A 14,593-nucleotide genomic window follows, 5' to 3' on the forward strand; every position below is an offset into this window, starting at 1 on the left:
AGAATATTTCTTTTTTCTCAAGTTCTTACTCATAAATACTCTTTTTATCTCACAAAATTAGTCCTCAGGATATTATTCCTTTGATCTTCCATTTCTTGAGTTCAAAAAGTGATGAATGTCTTTTACTCTTAACAGACCCTATGGTACCTTTATTCTCTTAATCCTGAAGTCCTGTCCATCTGCACTGAGAGAATAACAAACAGAGGCATAAATATCATTTTTCTGTACACAAATATTGTGTGTATTTATTGTTAAGCTGTGCAAAGACAACAACAAATGCCTGTAACTGATCTCCCTCAAGTGTCAGCACAGACCTACTGTACAAAGTACACAGGACATATAATTATATGCTTTTGGCGTGCACTGTCATAAGACTGGTATCACAGCTACAAGTATTAACAATGCGAGTCTCTGCTTGTATTGTTGCAATGATAATGTGAAGAGCAGATGCCTGAAATGAAAGGGGAATTTTTCTTCTCTCCCTGACGAAACGGTAACACTAGGTAGTACACATAATCAAAGATGCTCACCAAACTACAAAAGTGTGGTTTCTGCTGACTGTGGTACTAAGGAGAATCTGATTCAAAGTCAGTGCAGCAGTAGGTAACCCATCCCCTGCAAGACTCTCAAAATGCTGCAGACATTGCACATGACCAATCAGATTACCATGGAGAATGGGTTAAATTCCTGTAAACTGAATGAGCTATGGCATACCATTTTTTCATTCTTACTCAACTAGATAGACATGAGAGCAGCCCTATGCTAGTCTATACAATACACAAACGCAAAATACATGTTGACTGGTCCTTTCCAGTATACGTTTCTACATCAGGATCAACAAGGAAAGGATCTAAAATTCATCATAATTTTACTTTTTACTGAGATGATCAGGGTATAATACAGTCATAGGTGTACATATTCAATAGAATTTACTGTAGAACCAGAAAATTTCACTTGCATGAAATTTTTGTGAATTTTGCAAGGAGCAAAGATTCGCAAAATTAAAATGCATGCAAAAGTTCATGCATACATTATACATGCATTGATTGCCAATGGCAATTTGCAAAAATTTCATGCCTCAAAAAAGGCTGTCAACTCAAATTAGCAAAAATTTAATGCCTTTAATATCTCTGGTTTTATGGCAGTCTTATTACATTTATCTACAACATGCTTTTTGAACATTTCTGTCATACTCATAATATATTTCAAACACGAAAGTGGATGGAACATGAAGTGCACTAATTCCTGATGACTGCTTCAGGATAGGTTTTTCAAACGTTTCGAAAATCTTTGAGGGTAAAGGGTTACACTGCAGGTCAGTGACCTTTAATAATCATCAGTTTCAAGATCAACTTTGCCGTTCAAGTTTGCTCGGGTCCTAGTCTATGCACAGTGGCCAGACAAGGACATCAAGTAATAGGTATCTCTTCAAGGTAGAATGGCACAATTCTGTAAACAAGGCAAGTACCAAATTGTGTCTCACCCATTCGCGTAGAAGAAATTAATGTTTTTTTAGCTCCCCAAAGCTCATTGACCCGCCTATGACCTTTGACCTTGTGGTGACATACATGTATACGTCAAAAGTTATGAGCCATAATCGCAATGCGCCGTAAAAACTGAACATTGGGCCCTAAAGTTCATTGACCTCTGCCTGTGACCGTTGACCTTGCGGTGATCTTCATGTTTGGTAAAATGTGTAACTTTGTATAAGCACTCTTCCCTCCAAGTTTGACTGAAATTGAAGTCCTCAGTAGAGAGTTATTCAAGTTTTTGTAGCGTTACAGACAGACAGACAGACAATGGACAGACAGACGTCCCAGGCGATCCCCTAGTCTCCCCACACCTCCGGTGGGCTCGACAGAAACTGATGATACCTTACGAATGAACCTCCCAAATGCTAATTTCACGATACATGTACTGGGCTAGTGACATCACCAGCATAAGACAATGTTTTTGACAATGAATGTCCATGACATAAGGAAATGGGCAATTCGTCTGTGATCTCATACATCACAGAGTAACCTACACAATCGGTGCAAATGGTGTCATCGTTTGAAGACTGAACATTGGTACCCTGCATAAGGGAAGATGGTCTGGTAAATCCCAGGTCAATATTTTACCTTTCCTCAGCGGAGCTTGGTTCCCTTGGGAAATCAAGGGACACAGTGCATGCAATCTCGACGTGGTGCACACAGTTTTGTGCACTCTCAAGGATGATTGCATGATACTGTCCTGCAGGATTGCATTTCAAACCTCAGTCAAATGTCCAGGGATCAACCATGTCCAGAGCCTCAAGTCTTTGGACGGCATCTGCTATGTTCCCGACTTCAGAGTTGTCTGAACATACAAAAATAGAGCGATAGATATCAAATCATTTGATGCTCTCTTACAAGTTTATCAAAATTTCAATTCAATAACATTGTGGGAAACATTCGTACATTATACATATATAAACTATCAATTTGTTAATGCAAGGACAATTTTGATAGGAGGCAAACTACTTCAATGAAATTAACATATATTTCTTGATACAAGGAAGGAAAAAAAATGCATATACATGGGTTGAAAATATGTTACGTATTTGTTACAGAGAATGATTTCTACATCAAAATTCAAGAACAATATCATTATTATTTTCACACACATGTCCAGCTGTACAGTCAAACATTTCTGCAGTTTGGATACATGATTGCATGTGTTTTGTCAAATAAAACACAGTCATCGAATGTATTTCCCATTTGAGAGTTTGTCTTGTATCAAAATAATCCTTGAAATGACAGAATGAGATACCCCACAGTGATACACTATGGAGCCCTGCAAGTAATCCAAGTTCACTTTTGCCAGTTTACAAGAGGACATCAGAATTCATAATTTCTATATACAGGAAACAAAATCCGGATGATCTTCTTTTGACCTTCTTTAACGAATTGTAATCGTATCTCTATTCCCTGCAAAGAAAGACCCCTAAAATAAAAAGTAAACGAGAGCATGCAGCACAGAAACAAAATATGAACACTGCCAATTTCTGCCCTTAATACATGTAATTGTAGAGGGGTGGTGTTAAAAATTTGTGTTTGTTTGTTTTTTGATGTACGATGTAATGTGATGATAATGAGAAATGGAATGTGTAGGAGTAGAACACAACATCTGCAGTGATACAAGTTATTCTGTGATGACCTGTATGATACACAGGACACAGAATCATGCGGCAAAACTCATCTTCATGTGCCGTAGGCGTGACCATGTCACCTCCTTGCTGAAGCAGCTACATTGGCTTCCAGTCGCAGAGTGCATTGCTTTCAAGATCTTGACAATTGTGTACAAGTGTCTGCAAGGTAAAGCTCCTACTTATCTTAGATCTCTAATCATCCCATACTATTCTGCTCGACCTGGACTACGTTCAAGTGCAGATAGCACCTTACTCCATGTACCCAAAACCAACAGTAGAGCAGGGGACAAAATGCTTTTGTGACGGCTGCACCATGATTGTGGAACAATCTACCACGGTTCGTCCACATTTCCCCATCCCTTGATGTCTTCAAGAAGAATCTGAAGACTTTTCTTTTTAATGCTAATCTGTGACTAAATTTTGTTGTGAAGTGCTGTGAAACCAGTCATTGACTGTGTAAGAGTGCTATATAAATGATCTGATTGTATCATATTGTATACAGCACTGTAAACTTACTCTGCTCGTCCACCTTGCCTTCAGTTAGTTGGGACAGTGGGTGGACAGCCTGCAGCAGGGGACTGAGGACATCACTGGACAACTTGCGGGCCTGCTTCAAAAACGGATGGCCAAGCAGCTGGTGGGCACTGGGCCTGAATTTAAAAAAAAAGAAAAAGTGACAATGAAAAATGAATAATAAATTGAGGCACATTTCGCCACTCTAGTAGAACTTCACATTGGCCTTTTACGTGGGTTGACATATATAGACAATTCCACACTGCAATGATCACAGTCATGCAATGGCCTCTTTCAGTTTCCAGTTTAGTTTGCTTTCATATTACTAAAATAAATAAACAATACTTTGTGGAAACACAAAATACACAGCGTGAACAAAACACATCCCACAAAGATAAACACTGTGCATCGATAGTCATTATGTTGATATTGCAGATGCAAAAGAGCAGAAAAAGAGAGAAACATGAACAAAACCTACAAAAAGCTAAAGTTTGTACAAACTGGAGGTTTCCAAGGAATGTGAGTTCTTGGCAATATGGAGCTTGGAAATGATTTAAAACTGACCCAAAAACAAATATTCATATAAAAAAAACCAAACCCAACATTCTGCTCTGTTTTCATCAAATCTCTTTGACCTGCCTAACCACCCTTGATGTAATCAGATTATGTGCATGCTTTTGTCAAGAATGGACATGGAGCTTAAAATTAATACTTGGCCCATGAGCCCTAGTACGTGCTGCATGTTATTTGAAATATAATGTATAAAGATGCACATGAGAAATTCGACCACTGACCTCGTATCATCAGCATACAGCACATTATCCTTTTAAAGGGATGGTTTAGTTAGGTCTTAATATAAGTTGGCACCCACCGTTTACTAGGACCACTTTGTTTTACATTGTTTTTGGATATCTCAGCCATTTCAAAACCAATTTTCATCAAATAAACTTTGAATTTGCTTAGATTTGTATCCTCCTTAATATTACATTAAAAAGTTGTTTCTCTCGCAAAAGTTAAAATCTGAATCTACCGTCTGAAAAACTATGCCATCCCTTGTTAACCTTAAATTTCCTTTGGAAACTATTGGTCCTGAACTAAGGAATGCAGTGCATGGAATATGATAGGTAACTTCATATCATATTTCTCATGATGGATGACCAAAAGAAGACAATACATACATGTATCTTAGATATGACACAAACATCATCAATTCAAATTCTCAGTTCACAAGGTGACCTTTACCTTACAAAATTGATTCTCAGTCACATGAGATGACAGCAGAACATTTGTTGTTGCTGTTTGTTCTTGTGTTTGTTTCAATGTTGTTTTGCTGTGTTTTGTTGTTTGTTTTTGTGCAGGCTTGACAGCAATACCAGCACTCACTGTTTATATCAATCAAAGAAATGACGAGCTTGTACCACACCTTTCACTGGGCTCTCTCCTGAGGCAGACTTCAATGAAATCATGGAAGTGGGATGAGAACCGCCTCTCGTACGGGTTGGGGATGTTGGCCAACCCCCTGCTGCCCCCAATGCCACTGTCCACTCTCGCCTCCTCTGTCTGGGCCGTGTTCTCATCTTCGCATAGTGTGGAGCTGTCCAGCAGTTTGGGTGTGGTGCCATTTATTTTTTCCAGCAGCATCTTGAGAATAATGCATTTAATAATGTGCACAGGTTAGTAGTTCCAATGCAGCAATGGCTTGTAAATGAGCATTGGCTGTTGATTTATCCTACAAAATACAGTAACTTACTGCCAGGATTATCAAACTTTTGTAACAGCTCATGATGATGAGAAACCTTTACCCTCCTATCCTCTTAACAAGCTTCAAATACATCTCGACGGAAGAATTTCAAGAATTTGAATAAAGCTTCAAATAGAACACTAAATATACATGTAATCTCCAGTAACCATGAGGGACTAACATGAATCAGACTCCTAATCAAATCACCATTTTAAAAAAATAACTAACCATGCAGTATGTAAAATACAAACTGAATGGGAGTAGATGCTCTGACAAATTAAAGCTGAAAACATGTGATATACTTACAACAGCTCACATAAACCACAGCTCTGATGCACAAAACTGTTAAACCAGAAACATCCATGGCATGAAACTTTCATGAATTGCCAACTACGTAAAGATTATGGATACACTACATTGTCTGGACTAAAACTTTCATAAATCGTGGCCTCCTTGTGAAATTAGTGTTTCATGCAAGCATACATTTCTGGTCTTACAATAGTTACAGTAGCCATAATTTAAAGTTGATCAATGAAATACAGTACATGCCATATATTCTGATGATACTTCTAGTTTCTTGTTCTTTATGTCTTTTCTTTTACTCCCTACTCTATCACATATTTGAGACACAGTTCACACTCAGGACATATAGTCTTTCACAGCTTCGATGACCATGAACCATCATGCAAATACCTGTGCATGCACTTCCCCATTAAAACCAACAGTGCTGATATAACACATGATCTATAGGCCTACTGTACATGCAGTGTAAAGTATTTTGCAGTGGTTTCATTTTTGTGAATTTCATGAGACAAGTGATATTTGCGAGATATCGCATCTCATAACTCAAATGCATTGTACATCATCTCCAAAGCGGGAAAATGCAAACCTTCTTTTCTTGTTGTTGTTGTTGTTGTTTTTTGTTTTTTTCTAAAGAGAGATAATAGTCATTTCTCATTTCATCAATACATTTCTTGATCACCAATTCCACCACCTGTAAGGATACTTGCAAGATATACAGTGTATGCAGTACTGTACGAGCTGAAATTTTCGCGTACAGATATTTTCGCGAATTGCTACTTGGAGGACATTTTTGCGAGTTGTTAATTTCGCGGTTGCGAGGGTCTAACTGAACTTAGTTATTCACGCGTTGTTATTTTCGCGGTTCAAATTCGCGAAAATAAAACCACCGCGAAAATTTCAGCTTGTACAGTAACTTCTGAGTCAGGACAATCAACCACTGTATAGATTCAGTGGAGCAACATAAAGGGCTGGTCTAGTTCTCTATCTCTCTTCATTCAATATGTAGCTCAATGCCAGCACTTCAAACAACCAGTTAATGCACAAGACAATTAATTCTCTATCAATGCTTACCTTCATGGGCACCATGTCTGAGAAAGGAACACATCCATTGGCCAGCTCACAGGCTGTTATTCCCACACTATACATGTCAGATTTGGCATCATATCCCAGGAGATTCTGTGCAGGGAATGTGAAGAGGGTATGATCTCAAATAAGAGTTCATCTTGTAATAATTAAAGCACACATACATACACACACACACACACATACAGTCTATACATGCACACACAGACATAAAAAAAAATCACTTTTTGGAATAGAAGGGAAAGAAAGTAACCTTAACACAGCAATTATTGCTACTTTACAACAACAACAGCAATAACAACAACAAAAAAAGTGCTAGGGTAGAGTATGTACTCCTCAGTTGTTATACAATGCAATTTCATTCATTTCACGTTTCAAACGAAGTAAATTACATCAATTTATGAGTTTTTTATTTTGCACCTTTAGCAAAAAACAACAAAAAAATGAAATAAATAAATGCTTGTAACTAAGTGAAAGTGTGACTGATTCCATGATGCAATGAGGATTACATGCACTGCCCAGGGGTACAAACCATTGGTACCAAGGGACTTGAACCAGGGACCTCATGACTGATAGTCCCTGGTCATATCCACTAAACCACAACAGCTCCTTGTCATCAAAATTATATCCTTTATGACTCAACTATGATATATCTAGAATTGCCTTCCTACTTAAGATTGCTGTATTATTTACTCAGTATTCTTTATCATTATTTCAAGCTACATTCTATAATAAAATTGGCAGTATAGCAGTGGTCTTTGTGAAAGTGAAAAATCATACCTTCATCTTTCTCATTATCAGTTACAGCAAAAATCTACATGAAAGAGTTGCCATACTGATCTAACATATGCAACATATGGTTGAAAAGAAATATCAAGTGACATTATAGAAACCTCTGTTACTACTACAGAATGACATTTATAATTTGATTTTTAAGTTTGTCTTGATCTGACACTTGTGAAGTCTAGCACCATCATCACATATTATGGGTAAATACTTCAGCAAGGCATGACGAAAAGTGCCCACTTGGCAGGAAAACAAACAAGCCAAACTAAAATTGACTCTTTCACTGACAAAAAGTAAGAAACGTGGACACAGAATTGCACTGCTCACCTGTTCCAAGACCTCTGGAGCCAGCCAGGGCAGATTTCTCACAGTGTTTGTGGATGGAAAATCAAAGACTGCCTTGAGGCGCTTGCCATCCTCAATCATGCTGACGGCAGTTCGCAACCCAGCCAGGTGAATACCACCAGACCTTGTGAGCAAGATGTGACTGGCTTTTATACTCCTGCAAGCCACAGAAGAAATGAAGTTATTTGATCTTAAAGGTGGATTGACATCTTTGTAGAGTTACTGAACAAAACAGGATATGGATTTACACAATTGAATACATCCTGCATATAAATCGATAAAAACTGCTATAGCACACAGTACTATTAACACAAGATGGACAATCACAATTACATCCTGACAGATATACAAAGAAAGACAGAGAAGGAGCCAGAGAGAGACATAAGAGAAAAAATAGTCAAGGACATCAACTGACAAAATGGTCAAGTTACTCTTTCCACTGGTCTTGGCAGTATAGACATGTAAATGTAGCCAAATTTCACAGTGGAAAATTACATTTGTGAACATTTGCTGATCATTCCAATGCAGTCTATGAATAAACCACACACTGGGGCTATAAAGACATTAACAAGATAGATGAAAAATAATCTCATCGTTATTCACAATTATGACACACAGCGAGGAATAATTCCATCAAATGAGGCATGCAGTCGAGAAGACTTCAAATAACTTACAATGTGTCAAGTGTACATTGTTATCACGATCAGCTTCAACTCCAGAAGATTTCACACTGATTCACCAATTTAAGAAGCTTGGGATTACCGACTGATATGTAGCTACACATGAAATTTGAGGGGTCCATACATAACGATCATCATCACATGGAAGACTTCTATTCAGATCAAGATATGATGCAAACATTTTCTGCTATGTGTATTACTGTTCCACAGGTTTTCACACTATCTTCATCTTTATCAAACAATGCCCCTCCCCAATTAATGCTGACCTTTTTATGTTTTGCATCTCTACGCTTCTTGTGTGTAATTCACACCCCTCCCTCTTTGAACAATAAGCATACACCAATGACTTGAAACTGAGTATTTTAATGCATGCAATTCTGCAAAGAAATTTTGACTGTACCTGTGGATAAAGCCCATTTTATGAATGTAGTCAATGGCCAGCACAACATCCCTCATGATCTGGGCTATTACATTCTCCTTCAGACCATCGGGACAGTTTCTGTCCAGTAAGTCTCTGACTGAACCTGCAGCAGAATTAGTAAAAGAAGACAGGATTAATTGACCATGGTATTCATGGGAACAGAAAAAGAACAAACAAACAATATCATACAAGCTGACAAACAGAGAGCACAATGCATGTCAAAAATGCCCTTCATCCAAACAACATTAACTTCTATATTGTGAAATTTGAAACATGTTTCTCTTAGACTGTGGTATGAGGAAGAGGAACACTAAGGTTTACTGACAAATATATATCTATAAATAAGTGAAAGGTATTCTCAACCATGGCAACTTTATACACCAATATGATTGCACAAGTGCACAGCTAGGTACTAGTAAAATATAAGCTGTGAGGAAATACTGATTGCTTATTTGCTTATAGAGTTACCAACTCATATTTATTTAGGAAATCATAATACATAGAACATTCAAGAGAGCATCTTCTGCTCTGCCATGAACAAATTGTTTGTTGAGAAAGAAGAAGAAAAAAGAAAAGGAATGAGGTACAAGTGACTTACCATGTTCCATGAGAGGCATGACTACCCAGAGCTCATTACCATGGACAAATGATGTATGGAACGACATGATGTGTTCATGCTGCATCAGCTTGGAGAACTGACATGCTTGCTGTATGGAAATCAATGATTGATTACAGTAAGATATAGCAGCAACATCAGGGGTACAATGTAAGAGCCTAAATTGGGGTGAGGTGGGAGTGGGTCAACCTTGATGATGCCACTTATGCTCCCATCAGGACCACATGTACCCTTTGCCTAGCCACAAAGGAGGTTCCTGGTAAATTTTACCAAATATGTACAGTATGTGAATAGAAGAAAATGAACGAGAGCTAAGTTTTTCTTTGGGGCCCTGCTGGATCCCAAGATCTTATACTAAATAATACAACCAGTCAGCCGCTGCCACTACCACTGCCATGAATTAAGGTCCTGCATAAAGGCTCTTATGGGAATACTTATCATTTGAAAAAACAAAATGTATTGCATGCCCTACAAGTGATCTCTAAAACACTGATCACGCATTTGAAAGAAGATTCACATCAAAGAGCAATCACTATAAAAGAATGACGGCATTCAGGGTAATAAAGATTGCATGAAGGGCAATGTTGTATATAAAATGAAAAAGCACAATAAACCAACAGAAATAGCATACATATTTACAAAATTACATTTCTCTAATTTAATCTTATTTACATAAATATCACACTTATGAAGTATACACTATACATAATCTTGGATGGAGGAAAGGCTGAACAAACACCCCATTTTCATCTCTTTGCAGAGAGTGAGCAGAAATCTGTTAATCAATAGAAGTGTGATTCTCATCAGTTTCTACGTAATGCACTGAAAATATGTCTCAGACTACATTCCGTAACCCAAGTAACATCACACATGAATCTAGTGTGAAAAGATCTGTGACTAAGTTTTTTTTATTACAGAGAAAACTGAAATGAATCTTTTAGATTGTGAAGGACTGTCTCAAACTTGATAGAGATGAAAATGCAAAAGCACAAAATAGATCAGGTAGCATATACATGTCCCTCTTCCTGATATGTTTGTTTGTTTGTTTGTTTGTTTTTAAACCATGAGCAACCTACAAGCTTTTGTGAAACAATTAGACATGACACTTAATGTTTGATATCATGTACAAAAATTTCTGTAAGCAAAAGAGACTTGAGTTTTTGCCATGACAACACAGACAACACATTGCCATAGATGATTGTTTTATTTGGTGCAGAATGACATGGTCATCTACGACTGCCATATCAAACCTTGAGATCATAGAGCCGTGTATGACTGCAATGGTATGTTTCCTCTATCAATCTCTGTGCCAATGATAATTTAACCAACTGCATTCAGTAACAGAATGGGTCCACTGACAGGATACACCAAACTGTACTGACAGGCTTAAGACATTATAAAGTAAAGGCACTGACTCACATTTAGCCCCACAAAACCATCTCTCATCTTCTCAAGGTTTATTCTTCTTATTGCCACGAGGTCTCCAGAAGGCCCGTGTCTAGCAATATGTACTACAGCATTGCCTTCAAAATTGCGACCTGATCAAAAGAAAAGAAATAGGAGGAAACATTTATACAACACACTGAATTAACAGAAAACGCAGTACAGACAAGCTGCTAGTGTCATGGAAATATACATAGATGTCACAACAGTGACTGCACTACATGCTGAAAAAGAAACAAACAAACAAACTTCATATTCAAAACAAGTCACAAAAGTATTACAAGTATTATCTATTGACTAGTATGTCTACTTCAAATCACAGAGTTATCACCAGGCTAAAAAAAATAAACACAAAAAAATTTCATGTCCATAGTACACCAAGAGGGTCCAAGAGAATGTTGCATCAGATGTTACAAGGCATTCACGATATCTAACATTTCTGACTAACACTATTCATCAAGTTTTCTGTGCACTGCTGCCTTGATTTGATCTAAACTTGTTGTTGTCTTTTATAGAGTAATCAACCTAGTTTGCTTTGTATGTCCTTTATAGCTCAGAGGTGAAAGTTCTTGATGATACAGTTTGGCTAAGTCAATGAAAATAAAAAGGTCAAAACTGACATTCATAGCCACATGTATGTTGTCTCTGTACATGCAGAAGTTGAATATCGCCAAAGTCAATGTATTATTCTTCAGTCCCATCAAGATGAACTTATTATTGTATAATCATGCTGAGTTGACTGGAATTGTTTCTACTGGTTCAACATTCATTCAACATTTCAACAAGAGTACAAACCTATTAGAGTTAGGAGAGTGTAATGCCTGGAATCCCCTTCAAACTTCTGATCAGTCATTTTCTGCAGTAGTGTATAGAAAAGAAGCAGGAAGATTGATAAACACTATTCAAAATGAAGTAGTGCAAATAATCATCTCAGGAAGCTTTGTATCTTTATAAAATGCCTGCAATATCTGGCCACATTGCTTGGTGCATGCTAAGACTGGATTTCCATGATACTGTGTAACACTCTGTGCTCATGGTTTGATTAATGTGCATGCATCACTCTGCAGTATGATTGATCTTCAGACTCTGAAAGATACACAACAAATGACAGAAGAATAATCATAAAGATAATGCCATTAATGCAAGCTGCCCATAATTTGACCAAAACGCCGCTCAAAATTTGACCGCCCGCTACATGTAGAAACCTAAACATGCTTTTGCGCATGGTCGAACCTTGCAGGGAAGGCCAAACCTTATTTATGCGCAAGCCTTTTAAAAGTGGTTGTAAACAAACAGAACAGCATACCACAGGTACCCAGAGGATGTTGCTTCCCACATGATGGCAATCTGTTTGGAACTTCTCTGTATCTACATAGCACTGGCAAAGAATCTGACTTCTTGTAAACACCCATTAATTAAATTGGGACCCTAAGCTAGATAGGATTCTTTCTTTCCGAGGCAAGGTGCCGGGCCAGGGCGGGCCGGTGCAGTCTGGATCTGCATCCGATGAGAGAGGGTGGGTGCGGGGATAATTAGAAAGTTCTATTGATGGCCTTTTTGAATGAGTCTATGATCAGCTGATCCTGATGATGGCGAGTTGATAGTGGCATCACTCAGGTGGTTCCACTCGATGACGCCAGACGGTAGATGGGAAGAATGAGTTCCTAAATTGTTCTGTTTGTGCTCTTATATGGTTAACCGCACCAGCGACCCCAACACGTACTAGTTACAGTACCCCGCACAGTAACTACACGCAGCGCTGTCGCGAATCGCGACAGCGCTGCACCCCTTTTCCTTCGCGGACGTTGTTATCGCGCTTATATCGTTCACTGTTTCCTTCATGAATATCTTTATTAATAGTGGAAAACTAAAATATAAGGAACTATCGTAATCTATGATCATCATTCAATAACCGGTATGCGATTTTTTGTTTAATTACGTCTAAGACTTACCGAAATCTATGGCTGAAATCAGGTCTGTAAACGTCCTTACTGCTTCACTCCTCATCTGCGTGTTATATGAATAGCATTCACTCTCGTATACTACAACGTAGGTAGTCGGAGATAGTCGGATGACCCCGACTCAAAAAGGTCAAATCATTGCCGGTGCAGCACGCGCGGATCTACTACAAGTTTTACGTAACACATGAAACGCACGGGCGCACGGGCGTAGGTAAAAAGCAACCACTTCTGAATGCGCATGCGTGGTAGTTTGTTGATTTTTTGAAGCTCTCGAAGGAAAAGATGCCACCGCACGATCTATACTCCGAAAAATTCAACAATAAGGTCTGGATACCAACAAAACGCCGAATTCAACTCAACAATCAGGAAAATATGCTGTAGGTAAGTGTTGCAATTATATTACTCTTAAAATCATACAAAATAAAAGGTATTTTATGTGATTTTGCCGTCAATAGTGACGGTCGGTTACAACGTTGAAACACTAACACATGTCAGACCCTGTTCACAGTGTCTGGTCAGGCTACCCGCACAGGGGTTATTATATGGTTAAAGCACTTAGATATATCTGTCACTTGTCAGGTTGTTTAATCTATGGTAATTTACAGCAGTATGTAAATTGCTTGGCACAAATACATCGTCTAGATTTTATAGGTTGAACAAAATTTTAAGTTGGGAGAGCAGGCACCACCCCCCCCCCCCCCACCCCCAACCACTTTGAAGAAGAGGGTGCATTTGAGGTTCCTTGATCTTCCTTCTGAATTGCGAGATGCAAGTCAGTCAGCTTGTTACCAATGTTTAATAGTGACAGTCAAAAAAGCCATCCATCATTCAATATCATCTCTGACTAGATCTACCATAGATCTAGAAACCTTTAGGACCCTACCTCCCTGTCCTTCTGCCCGGCTTTCAGATCTAACTTTAGAGGCTAGTTTTAATTAGACACATTAATATATTTAACTTTTTGTCTAGTGCAAAGTATGGTGTATGGTACACATGCGGTGAGTTCCGTCACCCTAATCCTGTGCTAATTATTCAATCTACAAAAAACAAACAAAAAACACACAATAAAAACACTGAACCATCGAAAATGACCCCCCCCCCCCCAATTATATAACGGTAGTCCCATGTATTGTATTGTGTGTTAGTGTGCTCAATCAACAATAAATCCAGTCCTGTTCACCGCACCGGCTTACTAAGTGGGGGAGTCCTTCCTTTTCTGTCACATAAAAATAATACAGTATTCCAACGTACGACTACCTGTAACGTTACGTAAATAATAAACACTCACAATGCACGAGCTGCTCAGGATCTCAATTCTATACCTCCAAAAGACTCGACACGAATGAGATTTGCTATTCGTGGAATTGTACACAAGCACGTCGATCGATATCGATACTTAATCGGTGAGGGTGCGATAGCGAATGATCGACTTCGGTGCTTCCCCTAGCCCTCAAGCTACAATGCATGCACTGCACTGCTCACTGTTGTGTCGCCGTCGCTCGCCGCGCGCTGCCCTCCCTCACTCCTGCCTT

The 14,593-nt window shown here is 38.5% G+C and overlaps 1 protein-coding gene across 1 annotated transcript; it reads right to left on the minus strand.

Moving 5' to 3' along the window:
• Window positions 1–214: 214 nt before the first annotated feature.
• On the minus strand, window positions 215–14,418 carry LOC140238123 (STE20-related kinase adapter protein alpha-like). The gene is made up of 10 exons (XM_072318057.1): window positions 14,350–14,418; window positions 11,896–11,956; window positions 11,077–11,195; window positions 9,640–9,748; window positions 9,021–9,144; window positions 7,923–8,097; window positions 6,798–6,902; window positions 5,106–5,323; window positions 3,686–3,819; window positions 215–2,337 (listed from the first exon to the last, which is right to left on the minus strand). Exons 2-10 carry the CDS (start codon window positions 11,951–11,953, stop codon window positions 2,255–2,257), a joined length of 1,125 nt encoding a protein of 374 aa, XP_072174158.1. The 5' UTR covers window positions 11,954–11,956; window positions 14,350–14,418; the 3' UTR covers window positions 215–2,254.
• Window positions 14,419–14,593: the final 175 nt, after the last annotated feature.

This window comes from Diadema setosum, chromosome 14, assembly GCF_964275005.1.
Source record: "Diadema setosum chromosome 14, eeDiaSeto1, whole genome shotgun sequence".
Taxonomy (NCBI): domain Eukaryota; kingdom Metazoa; phylum Echinodermata; class Echinoidea; order Diadematoida; family Diadematidae; genus Diadema; species Diadema setosum.